A 20,986-nucleotide genomic window follows, 5' to 3' on the forward strand; every position below is an offset into this window, starting at 1 on the left:
AGATGAAACTACCTAGGAAAAAGCAGTAGCATTTACAAAGAGAAATAAGTACATATTTGACAGCAAACAGCTGAAAACAAAATTGACTCCCTGAACAGAACATGAACTGTAGAACTGGTACCTGGCTGATAAGTGCATTTTAACATTGTTGGAACCTTTCCACTGATTTTACCATTAAATTCAGAATTTTAGTTTAATTAAGTTCTGGATTGTAGTTCAGTACTGAACTAATTGTAGAATTGCAGCACATGAGCGTTCCAGCTGATGACTTAACATTCTTTCTGACATCTGAGCCTTAGGATAGGAATGGTTGCTAAGTCTGAATTTCCCCCAGAGTGATAAAAGGCGTTTTGAAGTAAATTATGGGTTGAATAGCAATGAGTTGCATAGATAGAAATCTGCCTCTTCATAATTTTTTTTCTTCCTTCTTAAACATATTTTTGAAAAGGTAATTTACAAGTCCAGAAGGATGATTTAAATAAAAAGTAAGGAAATAGTTCAAACAAATGTGAAAAGCCAATAGTCCATTGATTTCAATGCAATGCAGTGTTGGAGGTTTCTGGAACCCTAGAGTCATTTAGGTTGTGAGGACCTTTAAGATCGAGTCCAGCTATTAACCTGATACTGCCAAGTCCACCATTAAACTGTCTCTAATTTCTACATCTACATAGCTTTTAAATACCTCCAAGTGTGGTGACTCCATGACTCCTCTGGGCAGCTTCTTCCACATCTTGACTACCCTTTCAGTGGAGAACTTTTTCCTATTATCCAACATAAATCTCTTCTGGTGCAACTTGAGGCCATCTTCTCTTGTCTCTCTAGATTCTTCACTAGCTTCACTGCCCTTCTCTGGACATGCTCCAACACCTCAATCTCTTTCTTCAGCCTTAAACAACAGATCTCTCAGCCAGATCATTGGTAAAGACATTAATCAGTACTGGCCCCAGTACTGAGCCCTGGGGAGCACCACTGGTGACTGTGCCAGATCGATGTGAACTCCATTCACCACCACCATTAGTTCTTTCCTAGCAGTGCCCTTTAGTCACACTGTGAACACTTTTGTGTAAATAGTTAAAAATTTGTTCTGGAAGTATAGTGAGTTGGATGCTTGACTAATATTTGGAACATGCTTTTCCAAAGCATGCAAAATAAGCATCTTCTAACTAATGTCATCCTTCAAATCAGTGTCCAAAAAAACCCCATCATTTTTAGGAGTGAAGAAAAAAGGAGAAAATATATGCAGATATATTTTGGAGCTAAATTTACTTAGTGAAGCAAATTAAAATCCCACTCAATAGGCTCTTCTTATTCCTTTTTTTTTTTTTCCAAAGCTTTTTTAACTTCCGTTGTTCCCAAACTGTGGTTTGTGGCGAAATATTAAAAAGGAAAAGTCAGTTTGTTTTCAGTTAAAAGTTTGTTTATAAGTGATATGGTAATCTGAGAGAAAACAATCTGGTTATGTTTCAAGAAGTTTTAAGACTGTTTCTGTAAGGCAGAATACAGAGTATACCCACCAACTGTGCATCTCACTTGTGTGTGTTGGAAGCTCACAGCAGTGAAGAGAGGACAAAGCTCAGGATGTGACGAAGGGACCGATGGCCATCAGAGCATGTACGAACCCAGGCGGAGTCTGTGGTTTGTGCTGCCACGGCCATGGGGAGGAACAGGAAGTGAGGGTAGAAACCATGTGGTTGTGTTCCACTTGTTGCCCAGAAATGTTTTGTACAAACTGAACATCTCCTACTGGGAAATATTCCATACATTGCAACTGCACAGAGTGGAAGGTTTGACCACAGTCCCACCGACAGCGCTTTGCACAATAGTGGTTATTAAGGTATAAAATGTATCTCAATTTTGTATCTCAGTGGGGGATGAGAATTTGACACAAAATTTTAAGGGACAGACTGACAGGCTTGTCTTTCTTGCCCTCCACAAAAAGGATGCCTTTTGTTAAGTCTTAGGTCGTCAGTTATGCTGAGTATTGATTCAGGAAATTAAACTTGTGATTGCAGTTATATTGTTAATGCAATATATTTTGCAGCAGCTGCTTTTGTCACCAGCAATCCCAAAGAAGCTACATTCAATAAACCATGGATTTGTGAACCCAGCTGTCTTTTCTGAATGTGATCAGACTTGCAAAATATTTGTGCATCTGATGTAGGGCCTAGGGTGACATTTTTGTAACAGTCTGTGAATTGGTTAGTGTGTCAAATATTGTCCTTCTGCAAAATTAGGTTTTTTTGGAAGTTCTGCAATTCCTTTATTCTGTCTAGGTGCTTCTGTTTCTACTTCTGTCTTTGAGGTTTGCTGTCTTACCTGTACACACTCTTAAAACAGACAAACAAACACTGGCTTGTTAAAGGGAACAGATAGGATTTCTAATATATCTCCGAGGAGAAGAGGAAAAAGTAAAGTTAAAGAGTTAAATTCTTTCTTATGTAAAGGTAACATGGAGAAGAAAAGGAACATGAAAATGTTTTATTGCTACCCTTAAAATTATTCTTTTTCTGAGAAATCAGATTTCAGGGTGATTTTATGAACAAATTGCCTTATATTAGGCAACCACACTATAACAACATACTGTGATTCAAGGCAAATGGATTTAACTAATCTGGCTGTGCTCAGATTTAGACATGTCTTCTGACCTCTGTGTCATCTTGTACAGTTTTCATTGTGCTTCCTTATTTTTCCCTTAACACAACTTGTTTTAACATGGCTCAAAACTTCTTTTGTGTACGATCTCTAACTTCCTGTTCTGATGAGGCATTTGTGCCCAGAGCCAAACATGTGCTGAGGCTGCTGCTGCCTTATGCAGTCACAAGGTGCAGAAACTGCTCAGTGCTTGGCAGGCACAAAAAAGCGTGCCAGAGCAATTTGCTTCCGGGCATGAAGGAATTCTCTAAGACTATTTTGTTCTTGCATGAGACTTGTGAAATACTGAAGTTGTGTCATGTTCTGAAGTGATTATAATTTGCCCCTGACGTGAGATATTTTTGATTTCTGGGGCAGCATTGCTCCATGCAAAAGATAGCTTAACAATTCTGAGTTTCAGTGGCTCTGAACGTGCCATTTTCTCTCTCTCTTCCTTGCTGAAATCTGCAAATTTGTTGCAGATTTCAAACCTGTCAACACCCAAATGTGTGACGCCAGATCTCAATATATGTGAAAAAAATAAGCTGAGGGACATAATAATATATAGCAGGGGAAGAAGATAGAAGTTCTGCAGAATACATTTTTGTGCGGTACAGAAAACTTTCCTGTAAACTCCATTTTGAAGTTATATAACTGTTATCAGCCTGCATAGGACAAGAGTTTGGACTTCATGGCTCTCCCTCGCACTTGAAGGTTAGAGGAAACTGACAATGCTTTCACCGCAGAGTGTTTTACGAGCTGTTTAAATCACAAATCCGAAAGCATTAAAAGCAGGAGTGGCTCCCAGCGGCGGGGAAGGAAGCGGCGGTGCTGGCGGGAGCGGCGCGGGGCGCGGCCGCCGCGGGGGCAGTGCGCGGGGCTCACACCGTCCCTGGGCCCGGCCATGGCACCGCCGTGCCCCGCCGCGCCGGCCCTGCCGCTCTGCGCCCTCGCCCTGCTGCTGCCGGCCGCCCTGGCCCTGCACCATGTGCCCGTGCTGCTTTGGTCGACTCAGAGGTAAGAAATCGAATCAAAGTGTATCCCCGCTGGTGCTCCTGCTCTGTGTGCGTCTGCACAGAATATATTGTGCCATCGAATACGGTAAATCAGCTCTGGGCAATGAAATTATTTGCGCCATGGCCATCAAACAAGCCAACATATTCTTTTACCCATTTTTATTTATTACTTAAGTGTTCTAAGCTGAGCAGAAAGAAGTAAATAAACTCTGTAAATTAAACTGAAGTAGAAGTGCTTTATTAACCCTAAAGCATCTTTGAATTCCACTGTTAGAGATGTTGTGAGTTAAAGCCACAACATAAGGTAGTGACACAAAAAGGAGCTGACCAAAAAAGGCAGTTTTTTAAGCCTTGGATGTCCTAACTTCTGAACCCTGACTTTTCACTTTAATGTTCTTTTAAATACAGGTTCTTAAGTAGATTGTTGTATGTATGTGCATCAGTTGTTAGCAACAACTGCAGTCTTGACAGATCCAGAGAAATTCAGGGGTTTGCAGATACTTATGAAATAGGACTTTGAAGCTTTGAAAGTATCAGGTACAGACCTCTTTCTTTCCAACCAGGAATTTTATTCATTATCACTTTAAGGATGTTGTACCATTACTTGGGATTTCCAGAAATATGGCAGGTTGGGCAATGCAGTAGCTTCAGGGGGATATTCAATATGTAAAGTTGTCAGAAAAATAGGCCACTTATTAACTAGCTTTGCTATATGTTTACTCATCTTTTATGGATTTTCAAAACCTGAAACTGCATATGGAAATCTGTATGTTTTGAAAAAGTTTGATTTTATAGCTTTTCCTTTATTTTCTCTCCCTAAAAGAAAAAAAAAGTTTCAACATCAAGGTAATTTTTTATTCAAAATATTTAGTGATTCACCACTATGTAAGACAGGCACTCATATTACCTCTGTGTAATACCCCTGCAAAGAATTTAAAGCATTTAAAAGCAAAGTAAATGTTGGAAAGCACTGTTCTTATGTTAAAATTGATTCTAAGCATCTAAGAAAAGACCAGTGCTTCCTTTGTCCTACTTCCTGGTTTATATAAAAACATACTTGCTGTATATATATAAACAAGATCTTATCACTTAATTCCATGTGGTCATAAAAGCAAACTTTCCATCAAAATGAAATTAGCAGCTTTTTCTACTGCAGATTTTTCTGGTTTATACACATCCAGAGCAAGAAAACCAGGATACTGGACTGAGTAAACAGTTTCATGTCTCCAAGAATAGAACCTTTATTGGAAGAAGTGTTCCTCCAACCATGACATTTGCACTTTGAAAGGAGAAGTTCTTGTGGGGCCAAAATTAGTTCTGGGGAAGGTCTATGAAGCAAGTGAAAAGTTTTTCGTTATTTTATAAAACCAAAGTAACACTTACAAAAACTTCCTCTTGCTAACCCCTAGCTCTGTGCTTTACATTTGGTACTTCACAGTGATGCAAGGTTTGCAGTGTGTCATCCACAGGCCTATGAAATTTGGAAATTACTATTAAGAGTCTTAGGAAAGTTAACTACAGAACTGCAGTAATTATGGATATCTATGGATATCTGTTCACTCTGTAGGAACATGTCCCACCAGTATAAAAGTTTAATGATTCATTAATCAACAGAAGTTGTGATTCACTGATCTATCCCTTCACCCTTTCCCAGGTTATCTGTTAGGATTTGATATTGAATAATTGAAGGATATTACATTTTGTTCTAATTTAGAACTAGCCAGTGTTTGCCAAGCCATATCTCAGGACAGCTGTATTAGAGAATGTAACACTTTGAAGTCTCTTTTATGCATTATTACTATACTATATTCATGCTATTAAAGATAATGTTAAATGCCAGATAGAGTGAAACCTACAGCTGACAAACACATGCAGTGCACAATGGGAAGTGTGATACCAGTTCTCACAGAGATATTAGGAAATCAAATACCTCTTTCCTCTAGAAAGTAAAATGCAGATCCCTGCTTGGAGAAAAGTGTTTTTTTAAAAAACAGCATTCTTTCTCAATTCAACTAGGGAATAACTCAGTATGTCACACTGTCCAGTTTTTCACAAAAGAATATATCACTAGATGTTCTTCAAATAACTTTGGTGTGGAAAATTTGACCTTTATTTTACATCAGCCTTCAAACTAATTTTCTCTGGTTGGGTTTTTGAAGCAGGGAAAGCTGAGAGGCTCTTCTTGCATATGATACACATAACAAATTTGATTTAGCCATTTTGAACTAATATTCTGAAGAATTTCTTTCTCTCCACACATAAAGAGATGTTTGAGTGAATAAATTAATTAAAATTAGCTTTTGTGATTGCCCCCTCATGTGTTTGTTTTAGGAATGATTTTTGCCTACAGTCTTTTAAAATATATTACTTCCTTTTTTTATGCTATGCTTATATAGGGAAAATAATCCTTTTCTGGCAAACCCAGGTTATAAGTGACTTTGAGAAAGTGTTAATGCCAGTTAGTACATTTGCACTGTTTCCTAAACTACAGGGACTTTACTGATAAATCTACTGAAAGAAAGTGTAACATAGAAAGGAAAATAATTTTTTTAGTTATAATTTTATTGGATGCCTATGGAGACACTGTGTGCCAGCATGAATGCTATTTTACTTCTCCTGAGTAGGGGAAAACATGATTTCTTAGATGGAAATCACAAGGTCACTAATAGAGAAGACTGAATAAGAATAGACAAGAATAAGAACTGACTAGCAAGTGATTGGATAAGAGGAAACAGCCTCAAGTTGCACCAGGGGAAGTTCAGGTTGGATATTAGGAAAAATTCCCTCACTACAAGTGTGGTGAGGCATTGGAACAGGGAAGTGGAGGAGTCAGCTGGAAATGTTCTAAAAACACGTGAATATTGCACATAGACACATGGTTTAGTGGTGGACATGGCAGTGCTGGATTGCTGGTTGGACCTGATGATTTTAGAAGTCTTCCAGCCTAAATGTTGCTGTGGTTTTATTTCCTGCCTGAACCATGCTGAGAATATTGTTTCACCAAGCAGACAGCAACAGCTCCCTCGGTGAAGGATGTAGCCTTCCCTACTGCCATGCATAGTGCATAGCAAAAAAGAAGCAAAATAAATGCATGCATAATATTGTGAAGATAAGTATTAGGCAAATGCTGCATTTTAATAGAATTATTAATCAACTGTTGTAATTTTTTTTTAATGATGATGAAGTTACTAAAGTTGACTGCTTGAAAGTTAAAAAGTGTGGTAAGCACTGCTTCAAGGAACAGGGAATTTCTTAGAAGCAAGTATGCTTTAAAAGAGGATCATTAAACTTCTGAGGTTTGAGTTCACAGCAAAAACCTTTACCATTGTGCTGCTGCAAATAATTTGGTTTTGTTTGATGTGCTTTCTGTTACCTTTTATTCTTAATTGCCAATCCCCAAAGCTCTCAAAAGTGTCTTTTTTTTTCCTCTGAGATTAGGTACGAAATGGATTTATTTAGGTTTTTTTAGAAAAAAATATACCAAGATATTCAGTGTCATTTTCTTTTACACAAGACATTTTTTTTATCATCTATTAATTTGTTCTATCTGCTTTTTGTTTAATATTATTAGTATTTTGATGTGGATGTCCATGACACAAAGTCAATATGAAAGTCAGTTCCTGAAGAGTCGTTCTGAATCTCTGGGACAGAGTTTGGCCTAAAGCTTTCCCAAACCATGTAGTCTGAAGTGAGATGGAGATCATCTAGTGCTGCAGGACTGCGCTGGTTTTATCTCTGCCATGGGTGCAATTTGACACTTTCGATTCACTTTCAGCAATCTTCATTGGAATTGCAAGGAGGACTTGGAGTGCAATTTAGATTTTCTTTATCTAAAAAACAACACTGAACCCCACCTATGTATTCTTAACCCTGTTCTGCCTCCATTTAAAAGGACTGCAAAGGTTGTTCTCCTTCGTAAAAGCTTGCTGTGCAACGGTCATTTGCAAATTGCTTTGGGTTAGAAAATTTAACTTTTATCTCAACTTGATCAAATTGCAATCAATAATAAATTATGTTAGAGCACACAACAATTGCCTATATTCAACTCTTTGTAATTAGAACCTGTTAGATTGTCTGGAATACCTGTGTTCTCAGGTTTTAGCAATTGATGTGTCCCTGGGCAAAGATTGAAGATTATGCATGAAGTTCAATTTGGTTTTCCAAAGACAATTTTCATTGGTCAGAACACTTAGGATAAAAATGTTTATAAAAAGTTTCATCCCTACAGACCCATGTTGCATACTGTTAAAATCCCAATGAGGTGTTGAAAGAGTAATGCCACCTCTTGTTTTGCCTGTTTCCTGGAGCAGCAGAACTAAACAGATGAGCTTTTTTCTCTTCCAGTCCTCATAGTGACAGGTTGGAAAAAGAATTGTAAGCTGGGTGCTTTGTGTCATTCCATTCAGAAGAGCTCCTGCTGCTGGAAAGGTGGCTTTTCTTGAGTGGCTTCTGTAGAATGGTTCCTTCATCATTAACACCTTAGGAGAGAACCTGTGTACAATGGCACTGTAAGACACTTCTACTAACAAAAGTTCTATAAAAAAATACTAGTTTAAGACAACTTCTGATCTAGTCTGGGTTCTACTCCTCCTGACTTCCATCTGTCAGCACTGCAGAGTGTTTTTGGAGTTGGGATGCCATCTGGGAATTCTCTCTGAATTTTTTCAACGTATTCTTCTTCATTGCGCTTAGTAGGTAACTTTTTTGGAAAGATGCAATTTGGCTGTTGTACACAAACAAGAAAATAGAGAGAGAAATTTCCCCTGTTCATTCTTGCTGTAATACAGTCAATTTGATACAGGCATAAATGGGCAAGTTCTTTTTCTCTTGAGTAGAATGAAAGTAAATTGAACTGCAAAGTTGATCTTAAATGAAAAGTGATGATTTCATTACCTGCCACTGCATATTTAAAGAAAGGTGTCATCACTGGCAGAAAATTCTACAGAAAAAGGAATTATTCCTTTGTAGATCACAGTGGAATCCAGACATTGCGGTGCACGAAGGACAAGTTGTCTCAGCACAGGAGCTGACAGCACTCTTGCAACCTCTCTTTACCCAGAACTCCAGAAACCTCGTCTTGTTCCTGCAAGATAGGGTATGTAAACCAATTTTTTTTCTCACCAATACTGAGCACAAGTCTGTACCTAAATGAGATGCCATGGCTCATTCTCACCAACGTACTCTCTTTGTTTTTCAGCTTAGCATAGATGATTTCACATACTTCAGTGAATCCTATGGCAACAAGAATCCGTTTCAAAATGTTCAGGCAAGCATTTATCTCATTTATTTCTTTATGTGCAGTATTTAAAAAGAAAAAGAAAGATGTAAGAAAGATGCATAGAGACAATAACTGGGGAAAGGGCACTGAGTTAAAGAAGCTTTCCTGTTAAAATATTGAGATTATTCCAATTAAAGCAGACGTGTTAAAGGAAATAAAGAGAGTTTGCAGATACATGCTTTGTAGCTATTATATTTTTAAAGACTGAGTTTTCACAATTTATCATAACTGACAAAATTCTTCTTAAATATGCTGCAATTTTCGAGTGTAAGAAACAATATAAACTTCCAAACCAACACCCCAAAATTCTGTTTTGAAACCATAGGAAGAAAATAACTCATAGGAACCAATAATTTTTTCCTTATTTTCAGAACTTAATGCCTATTTTGTTTTTACAGAAATTGAAGCTCATTTTGGGAGTTAACTTTTATATTTGCATTAAGTTGATATATCACTAGATGCTATATTGCCTTAATCTTTATGAAAAAAATAATGCTGGTTGATTAACTTGAAATAAACTCTAGGCACAGAATTTAAGATGGACTCCTCCTGAGTCAGTGAACAGCTTCAAGTTTTGTCCTCACTGAGAAGGTTTATAGATTTTGTGCAGAGCATCTATGGTTGTACTTACATGACAGTTTATTGAAATGTAATTAGACAAAATGTTCACTTGTGGAAGTCATAAAGACATTCCTGGAGGCAGTGCAGGATGAACAGAGCTATTAGTAATGTAAATGGTATCAGAGCACACAAGGAAATGTAAATTCCCAAGCACCACACAGCAAGCACTATATGTAATTAAATACATAAATATTCACATAATACCTGTCTCTACATCTAAGAACCTCACATCTTCCTTGTATAAGTAGAACTGGAACTATTAATCTCTTTGTCATATAACAGCATTTTAACGCTGATGCTGGAAGAGAAACAATTATTCAGAGTATCTACATGGGTTTTCTGAGGAATGAATGAGAGTTGTAATCATCTGTACTGTAAGGATCAGTGGCTGTGTCTGCAGGCAGATGCACTGGCTCTTCTCTGCTATGTCTTACCTTCTCAGGGTTACATCTCTGTAAGGCTGTGTCCAGAGCAAATTTTTGTTGCTGCCTGACTACCAAACTGATTTAATTTCAGCTGTTTGACATTGCAATGCATTGCATTGCAAGTTCCTTATGTGGTAGTCTTATTTAAGTAGGCCCTCGATGTTTAAGAGGCATATCAAAGTACTTAAAACATTCTTCTTTGCCTTGTAATCAAGACTCCATCAGCACTGTACATAGAGATTAAAGGCTTTAAAGTCTAGAGATAAGGCCAGAGACAGATGGGTTTAGAAATCAGGTGGTATACAAGGGGACTGGGGACCCAGTGAGGGCAGAGGAGGAGGTCATCAGCTAAACAAAATGTCATGTTTAAGTAAATCTTTGTCTGTATCTGGCAGGTCAAACACTTATACCCAAGTATTTAACAATCTGAATAAATGTCAGCAACTGGTTTCTTTCTGACCTTGCCTCTGTTCCCTCTCTGTCTTGGAGCTGAGAATTTTTTCTGTATTATGGCTTCTTTAAAACTGGAAAGTTTATTTTTACAAATTGCTCACCTTAACTCCATCACTTCCTACATTTGTTCTGTTGGATTTGGCAATCTTAATGCTTTTTTATTGTAGTTTGATGGAGGTGGGGTGAGTGAGTTTATACCTCTCATTTCTTTCACATGTGTGAAAGAAAGTGAGAGGTATAAACTACATACTTCCTTTTCACCTAGGTGCCCGTAGAGGGAGTTTTGTCAATATCTATTGCATAGGGCCAGAAGTTCTCAGGGCCAGAAAAGAACTTCATAGTCACCCATATTGGGCATAACAAAGTCTACAAAAATTTTCTGGGTTGCTATTGTATACTTGAACTCCACTTGAGATACTTTGGGTAGGAAATAAATTCTTATTCATGCTGTGAAAGATTTCAATAATACTCACACAACACAGGGCAAAGAGAAGGTCGGGTCTGAATTTTCTCACCTGGGAAATTTGAATCCTTGATGTTGCATAATCAGAAGTTTCTTTACCTACACATTCTATATTATACAAATGATCAGTGAAGCTATAATAAATGTTCCATTGCTCTCAAGAATCCTCCTTTATGAACCTCAGAAATGCAAACTTATTCATAAACCTAAGCTGGAGATTTCATTTAGAATGTATAAGAGCATGTAACAGCATGTGTTCTACAAGAAGAAAGTGTTATTTGAAAAAGAGTTATAGACTTGTAAACCCCAGAAACATTTGCAGATATTTGATTTGTTCAGCTGCATTAGCAGTTGTTCTGAGATTTTGGTATCAATGGGTTTGCATGCAATGAAGGAATCTTATTCCAGTTAATACAAAGGGAATCCTATAAGTAGATCTTTTATCTTGAACTTTCAAACATCTTCTAAATTAAATAATAAAATACAGAGATTACCATTTAGGGAATCTCTTTCTCAAGGAGCCACCTACCCTAAAGACTATTTTTCTATAATATTAGCTTTGGCTTTCTCTAGACAATGCTTGGCTCCTTAGAACTGCATTGTATATTAACACACCCCAGTTAGTGGCTAGCTGTGCATCTACATAATTATGACTGTAAGTCATTGCCACTTGTAGTCTGATAACTCCATCCTATCCTCACTCAGTGGTCACAGATTGAGCATTACTATTTAGTCATGTTTTGACTGTCTTTATTTCCTTTCTTTTAGTTTTATATTATTTTTTGACAAGATAACATGAATGGGACTGCATAATAATCAAGATAAAAGTTCATCATAGACTTATTCAGTGACATGATGATGTTTTGTTCTCTAGCCTTTTCTAAAATACTATTAATATTTGATTTTTTTTCAATCTTGATCACTATCAGCCTCTGAATTACCATTTTCAAAGAGCTGCTGTAACTCTCAAGGTTTCATTACTGAAGAGTAACACTCTGTTCTGAGTGTAATACCTATTATTGTGTATGTAAAATTAGGCTTGTTTTTCTGTCACCCTGTACTGTGCTAAAATCAATTTACATTGAATGTTATCAGTTACTCAGTTGACCTAGAGGCTCTGCCAGAAGCTACTTCTGTAGTTCATCAGTCACACACTGCCTTTACTAACCTGAAGAAATCAGCATGATGGGCAATTTTCATTAGCTCAATATTTATCTTTTTATCAGATAGTTTAGGAACATATGGAACAGAACAGACTCTAGTGCAGAAACAGATACTTTTCAATCCCTTTGCTTGCTAAATCTTTATCTATTCTTTAGCTACCTTCATGTGAAGACTGTTTCTCTCTCTAAAGCAGCTTGGTTTCTTTAGTAGTCCTTGCTTCAAGACTCTGCCAAATGCCTTGTGTGGGTCTAAGTAGACTGTACCATCTAGAGCTTCCTAGAGTACATTCCTATAAACTTCTTGAGATATCTTCAGCAGAACTGTTAGGCAAAACTTTTTTGTGAAGGCCACATCAATCTTTTCCACAGTGCAGTCTTTGTTGTTATTATAGTCTGTGTTTTATTCTTTGGAATGCTTCCTCCCATTCTTGGAATTCAGGTTTTCTTCTTGACAGTCCCTTGGATCTGTCTGTAACCCGCAGAAAAAAAAAAAAAAAAGGTGTTATTTTTCCCACTATACTGTTCAGCATGGAGGTTTTTTCAGCAATACTTCCTGTAGCTGCAACACACTTTATCACATAAAGTACATCAGATAAATTTTCATTAAAATTATAACCTACGGGTTTTTGCATACATCTGAAGGGCATGGCTACAGTGTAAACAGTTTTTGAATAGATAATAATTGGAAAGTTAAAATTAAACCTTCCCTTTCTTCTTCTTTTCCATTTCCTCTCTCTCCTTGTTCATCTGCTGTTCCTAGCTACTGTGTGACTTTCTTAAGCAGAATGCACTCAGGTGCATTCCTCAATATCCTCTTCATTCTCAATCCCTTAGTGGAGTTTTCATGTTTTGAACAAGCATGGTAGCTGAAATCCTAAAATGTGTAAAGCAACATATGGGTATTGTAAAGAAAAGTGCACAATTGCCAAATGGCAGGAAGGACAAAGAGGCATGGGATCATACTGCCTGCCTGAGGCTGTTGAGTTGATATCCAGCTGTGTCTACCCTTCAGATGAAAAGCAGCTGAATACCAGTGTCTGGAAGCTGAGACAGATGGCAGTGCAGCACTGGTTAGGAGCAAAGGCACAATCAAGCTATTACTCAGTAATGATACATTTTATATCTTATTCTACATTAAATGAGTAATCTGCTTAATATATACCCTTGGATGAAATGGCTGTTACCATTCTGGATGCTGCTATGGGACAAGGGATTAAAATATTGACAATAAAACAAAAATCATTGAATTGCTCAGAATTTGAGGTCTAAATTAAAATCTGTAAACAAATTAAAATGAAATGTTTCATCTTTTACTCCAGGAGGTGCTAAAAACACTACTCAAAGACCTGTACACAAGATCTTTCTGCTCTGTTTTAATTTCTGCAGTTACTTTTCTCTTAGTCTGGTAAATCAGACAATGCCACATAATCCTACCTTATGAGCATCTATAGAAATATGAAAGTATCTATAGCCTTTGCCTAGGAAGGAAGATGTGAGCAATTAGAAAGAATTGGAGAGCAGGTCAGAAGAGCAGTCAAAGAACAGACAAAAAGGAAAAAATTATTAGTGGGTGAAAAGTGTTAGGAACACCCCACAACACCTGCATCAGAGGGAGAGAGAGAGTCTGTAACAGCTTGAAGATCTCAATGTTGGATCAAGTGACAGACTTAATCTGGACTTAAATGTAGAAAATACAAAAGCAAAGTTAACAAGCTGTAAACTAGGACTCAGCGAAAAATACCTTCTAGTATTTATATTTGTATTGAGTTTCTGTGACATCTGTGACAAGACTTTGGTAGTGGGTGGGCTACAGGGGTGGCTTTTTTGAGAAGCCGCCAGAAGCTTCTCCCTTGTCCAAAAGTGTCAGTGCTCCAGGACAGACCCTCCACTGGCCAGGACCGAGCCCATCAGAGACAGTGGTGGCATATTTTAAAAGGTGAAGAAGTTACTGCACAGAAGCAATTGTGTTTTGAGAAGGGAGGAGTGAGAATTTACGAGAAACCAGCACCAAGGGCAGCACAGGAGGAGTGGGAGGAGGCGCTCCAGGCAGCGGAGCAGGCAGAGATTCATTTGCCTGCAGCCCGTGGTGCAGCCCATGGTGGGACAGCTCTGCCTCTGCAGCCCATGGAGGTACACGGCGGAGCAGAGATCTGTCTGCAACCCAGGGAGCACCCAGTGCCAGGAGAGGTGGGTGCCTGAAGGAAGCTGTGACCCTGTGGGAAGGCTCCTGGCAGGACCTGTGGAGAGAGAAGCCCAGGCTGGAGCAGTCTGTTCCTGAAGGACTGCACTGCATGGGAGGGACCCACACTGGAGCAGTTCATAAAGAACTGCAGCCTGTGGGAAGGACTCCATTTGGAGAAGTTCATGGAGGACTGAGTCCCATGGGAGGTACCCCATGCAGGAGCAGGGGAAGAGTATGAGGAGTCCTCCCCCTAAGTAGGAAGAGTGTAGAGACAATGTGTGATGAACTGACCACAGACCCCATTGTCTGTCCCCCTTCTCCACTGCAGGGCAGGAGGTAGAGAATCATGGGTAATGTTGTGCCTGGAAGAAGAGAGGGGTGGGTAGAAGGTGTTTTTTGTTTTATTTCTATTATCATACTTTGATTTGATTATTAATAATTTTAATTAATTTTCCCAGGTCAAGATTGTTTTTCTTGTGTAATTGGTTAGTGAACTCTCCATGGCCTATAAGTCTTTTATTTTCTCTCCTTTGTATAGTTGAAGAGGGAAATGATACAGCAGCTTTGGTTGATACCTGGCATCAGGCCAGGGTCAATCCACCACAACATTAAATATAGGCTATATTAATTTTGATAATTTTCAAATCTCCATCTTGCATTTTGTTTCCCCAGATATTTCAGGGTAATTTTATTACCAAGAAAAAAGCTTGGAAAGATGTTTTTTGACTATGCATGTTCCAAATTTAAAGAATGAGAATGTTTTTCAATTAATTTAATTCAAGTATCTGTATCAGGAACTCAGTTATCAGATTTGTAAATAAAGTAAATGATACCCTGATGCTTCATCTGAACCAATTCAGCCTGAGCTTTATGATTTGTACTTTGAGTAAAAAGGTGGAAAGTATGACGCAAATTTTGTTTGTGTGTGTCTGGAGGCTCCGCAGATCCTGAAATCTGCAGCTTTTAAAATTAATAATTACAAATTAGACATTATTCTGTACCATGTGCTGTACCACCAGGATGTACACAAATGCAGGGTGTTTTCTATGCAAAGTATGACTTAATGGAGCTGCTGGAACTGGGTTGACACTGAGCTCTCTCACATCCAAGAGCATTTATTTAGAGTCATCTAAGCTTTGCTTTTGATAGTGTTCATAACAACTGCACTCTTAGCTCGAGAACTTCTACATCATCTAGCTCTCCTCTTCCACCATACATGTGGAAAAGACAGTAAAAATTTGGTGTGGCTGAGTCCTTTAAGCTTGCTGCAAGAAAGTTCAGGAGCAGCCTGCAAGCCACCATCAAGCAAGCTGGTGAGAATTCACATGCTGTTTACTGTGGAGTTCCCTCACATTGAATGTTAAATTCAGGATACATTATAAAAAAGGTTAACTGAATATTAAGCAAATAAATAAACGTCTCATAATTTTTTTACAGGAAATTCTTCAGTCTTCTCCTTCATCTTTAGTTTTGCCAGCTGTTGACTGCAAGGCTACCAGCTATCTCCTGAATGTTCTTCAAGAATCAGGAGATTGGAAGTTAACAAATGTAACTAATCTCAATGTCTCTCAGCTGGAAGTGAATGCATCTAACCCAAACTTACTGGTGGTTCAGCTACAACCACTTGCCAGGTAGGGGTTTATCACGAACAGAATTGACCCGCATGTGTGCATGACTTTTACAGCTTTTGAAAATGTCAGTTGTATTCAGGAAATTCAAAAAAACAGAGTGGAAGCTTGTAGGGCTATCAAAATTGTTTCTCTTACAAGGATTAATTCAGTCCCCAGATGAGCTTACCAGGTGTAATAGATGAATTATGTTGAGAAAGGCAGTCAGGCATTCCTATTTTGTTTGCCTCATTATATGAGAACAAAGGGGCAGCTAATAAAACTAAATGGCAACACACTTTTTAGCAGAAAGGCTCAATCATTTTACTCGACACATGCTCAGCCTGCAGAATTAATTGCTAGAAGGCATTCCAGGGGTCAAAAATACTGGCAGGATAAATAAGCAAGGCAAATAAACATACAGACAAACCTGAAGCTAATAAGCAGCCTGATTTTCCATCACCATAGAAGGAAGAGGAGGCTGTAATTCTTCATGTTTCCAGCTCTGTGTGTGCTGTGATCTAACAGACAAAGGGAGAGACTGTTCCTTCAGGTGAATGTATATTTAGAAGATATAAGGCATAGTTGCTGAGCTTCTTCTGTTTACTCTTCTTCCCAGCTTTTTACTTGGGCATTTGTACATGTTGGTGTAAAGTACAGATATCAGCGTGTCCTAAACAAATGCAGTTCTAGCTGTCAAGTCACTACACAACAAGAGACATGATAGCAATTTTAAAGAGCTCCTGTGCAAATGTTAAACAAGGGGCCAACACCAAATGAAAAAAAAGCTTCTCAGAGGCAGACCAAAATACTGTTAGTTGTATGGCTTCTCTGCTGCCTAGGAAATTTGAGGGGTTTAATAATCAGCTGAAGATGTGGTCCTTACATTTTTAATGGCTTTGCAGAAGAAAAGGGTTATTAGGAGGAGATGAAAGAATAACAGAGGGACAGACAGTAATCCTTTTATCAGTCAGTATCTTCATACATTTCTGATTCACGTCATTTTTGCCTAGGAAATATTTTTAATTATTTTTCTCCCTCTTTTCTTCTAGTGATTTAAAAGACATTTCCACCCTGGAAGCAATTGCTGAAAATGGTAAGTAATACTACCTAGCATAACTAACATTTCATCATTTGTGGCTTCACCTGAGCAGGTAACATTCTCTAGTTCCCAGGCTTTGCTTTGCTACTACTATTTAAAGGCTTTTATCCCACTCCCCTTCTACAGTATTTATAAGCTCTGGTTGTCTTAGTTTTAGTCAGACACTAAGTGTCTGTGACATGAAATGTAAGCTTGATAAATTCACGTCTGCTTTAGGCATGGGCCTTTGCTCATTCCCTGAGCCCAAACCCTGAATGTCTGTGCAACTTGAGCTGCCTCCTTTGATCTCACCTTGCACACTGGCAGCTGGAGGTGCCAGGCTCATTTGGCAATTAATTCCAAGGCCTTGGTCTCAGCAAAGGGTGTCTGTATGGATAGGAAATGTTTTTCTAATCTTTATAAAACTGTACTGATGGCCTTCTTTGCCTTTGATATCAATCTTTTATTGGTTTTGCAGTGTATTAAACACTACTTGTAAAAGTTGAATCTCTCAATATAATACTATAAAAATGTTTCTTGCCTAGCATCTGGTTGAAAAAGAGGTGCCATAAATGAAAATGGCACTGAGAGGCATTTCATTGCAGAGTTCTCACTTACTACTCTAAATTAGAAATCAAATTATAAAGCATGCAAATCACTGAAGTGGTAGTTTTGGAGGCTTACAGTGTAGTGGGCTGATAATTAAACAGTGTTCTTAGTGGGACTGTAAAATCAGCAGCAAATTTGAAAATTAGGGGAAAATACCTTAGTACTGAAATTAGTTGTGTATCCTTTTCTGTTTGTTTTTCTACTAGTCCAAAATGAGTGGGTTTTATACTAAAACAAGCAGTTGGGTTTTCATCTCTGAATTGCAGAGGAGTTATTTTGTTTGATTTTCTTGTCCCCAGATAGGTATCTGAGCCTTGGCTTAATATTAGTCCTGGCTAAATAGTGGCACTTTTTAAATGGGACATTTCTTTCATCAGCTGCATGGATTCAAGAATAAGCTTCCCAAGCCCTAGAATCACAGTATCATAGAATGTGCTGAGTTGGAAGGGGCCGACTGGGATCACTGAGTCCATCGTAGTCCTGCACAGGACACCCCAAGAATCACATCACATGCCTGACAGTGTTCTCCAAATCCTTCTTGAGTTCTGTCAGGTTTGGTCCTCTGCCACTTCTCTGAGGTTTTCTATTGCAGTGCTCTGGGTAGAAAACCTTTTCCTGATATTCAACCTAAGCCTCCGCTGATGCAGTTTCATGCCATTTCCTTGAGTCCTGTCACTGGTCATGAGAGGTGAGATCAGCAGTGTCTTCCCCTCATGAGGAAGTTGTAACTGCAGTGAGGTCTCCTCTCAGTCTCCACTTCTCCAGGCTGAACAGACCAAGTGACCTCAGCTGCTCCTCTTAAGGTTCTGTTCCCCCTTCAGACCCTTCACCATCCTCGTTGCCCTCCTTTGGACACTCTAATAGCTTTATATACTTGCATTCCAAACCAGCCCCCAGCACTGGAGGTGAGGCTGTCCCAGCTCAGAGCAGAGCAGGACAATCCCTCCCTTGCCTGGCTGTGATGCTGTGCCTGATGCACCCCAGGACAGGGCTGGCCCTCCCGGCTGCCAGGCCACACTGTACACTCAAGCAACTGCTGTCCCAGGCCACTTTGTTTTGGGAAAGTTAAGTAAAGTGGTGATCTGTGGGAGGATGGCAGAAGAGGCTATCCCAACCTTTTGGTTAGTATCAACTAGATTTTAATCAGGAAGAAGGTGTGTGGATTAGGGAAGATGTGCCGCTTCGCTTGGCCAAGTACAGAATCTGCACTATTGTTCCCAAGTAGGCACCTAATTTGGGTGCTCTAAAACATGGGGGACAGACTGAGCTCTTTTCTTTGGAGAACTTCAAAATGCTTCATAAGAAAGGTAGAGTTTTGATCACAGGCAAACAAGAGATCTGTGTCAACTCTGTTATCATAAGGATGTTCACAGAAGCTTCTTTGGATTAAGGAGTTACCTCTAGAATCTTCCTGAAGGCAGGAGGTATAGATGTTATTGGTAGCTATAGTTACATGTATCTCCTTTCTGAAGGGAAATGCAAATAACATGTTATTTCAGACAGCTATTGGTTGCTTTATTGCAAGAAAACCCAAAGTCAATTTCTACATTTTTATACATATTTTTTTTTGTTCTGCAAATTTTTGCTAAGGCTGAAGAGAATTTCCAAAATCTATAAATCCAGATTACAAAATCAACGTTACATAATGCCTTGGATCTCAACAAGCAGTGTAATTATGGCAGTAGTTTTTAGGCAGTTGTTTTTCTAAGTACATTTCTCATAGTAGATTCTCTTAGCAATAATTTTGAGAAGGAAAATTCACATAGCTATGATTCTTTACTGATATGAGGAAATCAGTTCAGCTGAAACCCTGCAGAAAAAAGCAATTCTTGAATTCTTACAAAAGCCAAATATTTCACTCAGCCAGGATACCATAATTACAGTAAATAAAAGTGGTTAAAGAGGATAATAATATAAATTCTTAGTTTCAGCAGTTGCAAATAAAACACAATTTCTGTAAAGTATAACCTCAAAATTTGAGAAGTTTGTATGTCCAGGTTACCAAATTTCCATCCACCAGACTGGTACATGAATAAGAAGTGGGAAGGCACTGAAACAGTAAACGTGAGTCTGCTTGCTTGCTTCTCAAGGAGTCCCAATAACAACACTAATAATGGCTATGATTCACAACTGTTGTGCTCTTTATAAGCAGATATTCATGTTTCTGAGCAAATATTTATCAGTTGTAAGCATTTATTGTAACTGCCTGTGGTTTCAGAACTAGAAGAGGATCTTTTGTAGAGGCATATTTGGACGTCTTTGAAAGGCCTTCTCTTACTTATTTGACTTCTTCCTTATTCAGAAATACTCCACCATATTTTTCCTTTGGCCTCCAATGTAATGAACAAGAAAATTTTCTGTGTCCTGTCGGGGGTGCAGAAGTAGGCTTTAAATCCACAGAAGGCAAAAGAAATATTGCTACCAGTATTACACATAGCATGCCCCACACTAAACACCATGTTTTGAATGTTCTCAGTGGTATTTACGTATATTTTGTAATTCACAGAATGACACTGCTTAAATTTTATTATTTATTTATTAACTGATCACTTGGCTAACAGTATATGCATCCTGCGTATACTCTCTTAAAGAAAGAAAAGAAATATCTGAAGTGATTTTTCCTTCTTTTAATTGCCCAAAGTTCAAACTTTTGGGTATATTTTCTGTGTTTTTACTTTTCAGTTTCAAAATCACCCCTTTTTCTGAACTGTTGTATTTTTCAAATTATCTCGCTGAAATTGTGCATTTTTTGAAGACACTGAGAGTGTCTTATCCCACTTGTGCCTAGATAGAATGAGCACTTAAGTTGCTTAAACAAACTGAATAAGCTTAAACATCTAGCTCATTACTTCTCCAGCTGCTGTAGGATTTTAGCTTTCTCAGCTTACCAAGTTTGTTGAGTTATACATTTCTATTTACAGACAAAATAATTGGAAGAGTGACCATGGATCTGCAGGAACGAGGGATTCATTTTTCAGTCATTTATACTGCAGTAAGACCTTCAAGGGTGAGTAATCTTCAGTGCCTAGAACTGTCAGATTTTTATCATCCAATAGCTTCATGTTTACAGAAGAAGTCTGTAGATGATTTTCAAGATTATACAGACAAGCAATCTATATTATAGGAGGTTTTGACCAGGAATGATTGCATGAATTTTCATATATGATAGCTATATCACATAACTATTGAAGTTTTACTGTTCTAGGAGACTAAATTTGCCTTTATCTATAGAACTTTTTATTATTTTTAAGAACTGTAAGTTAATTTTTTTTTTTCAGTTTAACTCTAGTGATTTTGTAGTGATTTCTATGTGGAATGTTACCAAACTTCCTAGTGTGGCTGGTTAGTATAGACAGAGTGTTACTAATCAACTGAAGGCTACTAAAGTATCCACTTCAAAATTAATTGGTTTAATTTCTTTTAAGCAATACTTGGTATTTACAACTGCAAGGTTAAG

The 20,986-nt window shown here is 38.2% G+C and overlaps 1 protein-coding gene across 1 annotated transcript in view; it reads left to right on the forward strand.

The window, feature by feature from the left end:
- Positions 1-3,203: 3,203 nt before the first annotated feature.
- Positions 3,204-20,986, forward strand: part of LOC100225098 (V-type proton ATPase subunit S1) — a 49,100-nt gene continuing 31,317 nt past the window's right edge. The window contains exons 1-6 of the mRNA XM_002190738.6: positions 3,204-3,648; positions 8,616-8,742; positions 8,845-8,913; positions 15,670-15,863; positions 16,892-16,935; positions 20,451-20,536. Of these exons, the coding sequence (XP_002190774.6) occupies positions 3,536-3,648; positions 8,616-8,742; positions 8,845-8,913; positions 15,670-15,863; positions 16,892-16,935; positions 20,451-20,536 (633 nt within the window). The 5' untranslated portion in view covers positions 3,204-3,535. The remainder of the gene's footprint in view (positions 3,649-8,615; positions 8,743-8,844; positions 8,914-15,669; positions 15,864-16,891; positions 16,936-20,450; positions 20,537-20,986) is intronic.

This window comes from Taeniopygia guttata, chromosome 1A (genome assembly GCF_048771995.1).
Source record: "Taeniopygia guttata chromosome 1A, bTaeGut7.mat, whole genome shotgun sequence".
NCBI classification, from domain to species: domain Eukaryota; kingdom Metazoa; phylum Chordata; class Aves; order Passeriformes; family Estrildidae; genus Taeniopygia; species Taeniopygia guttata.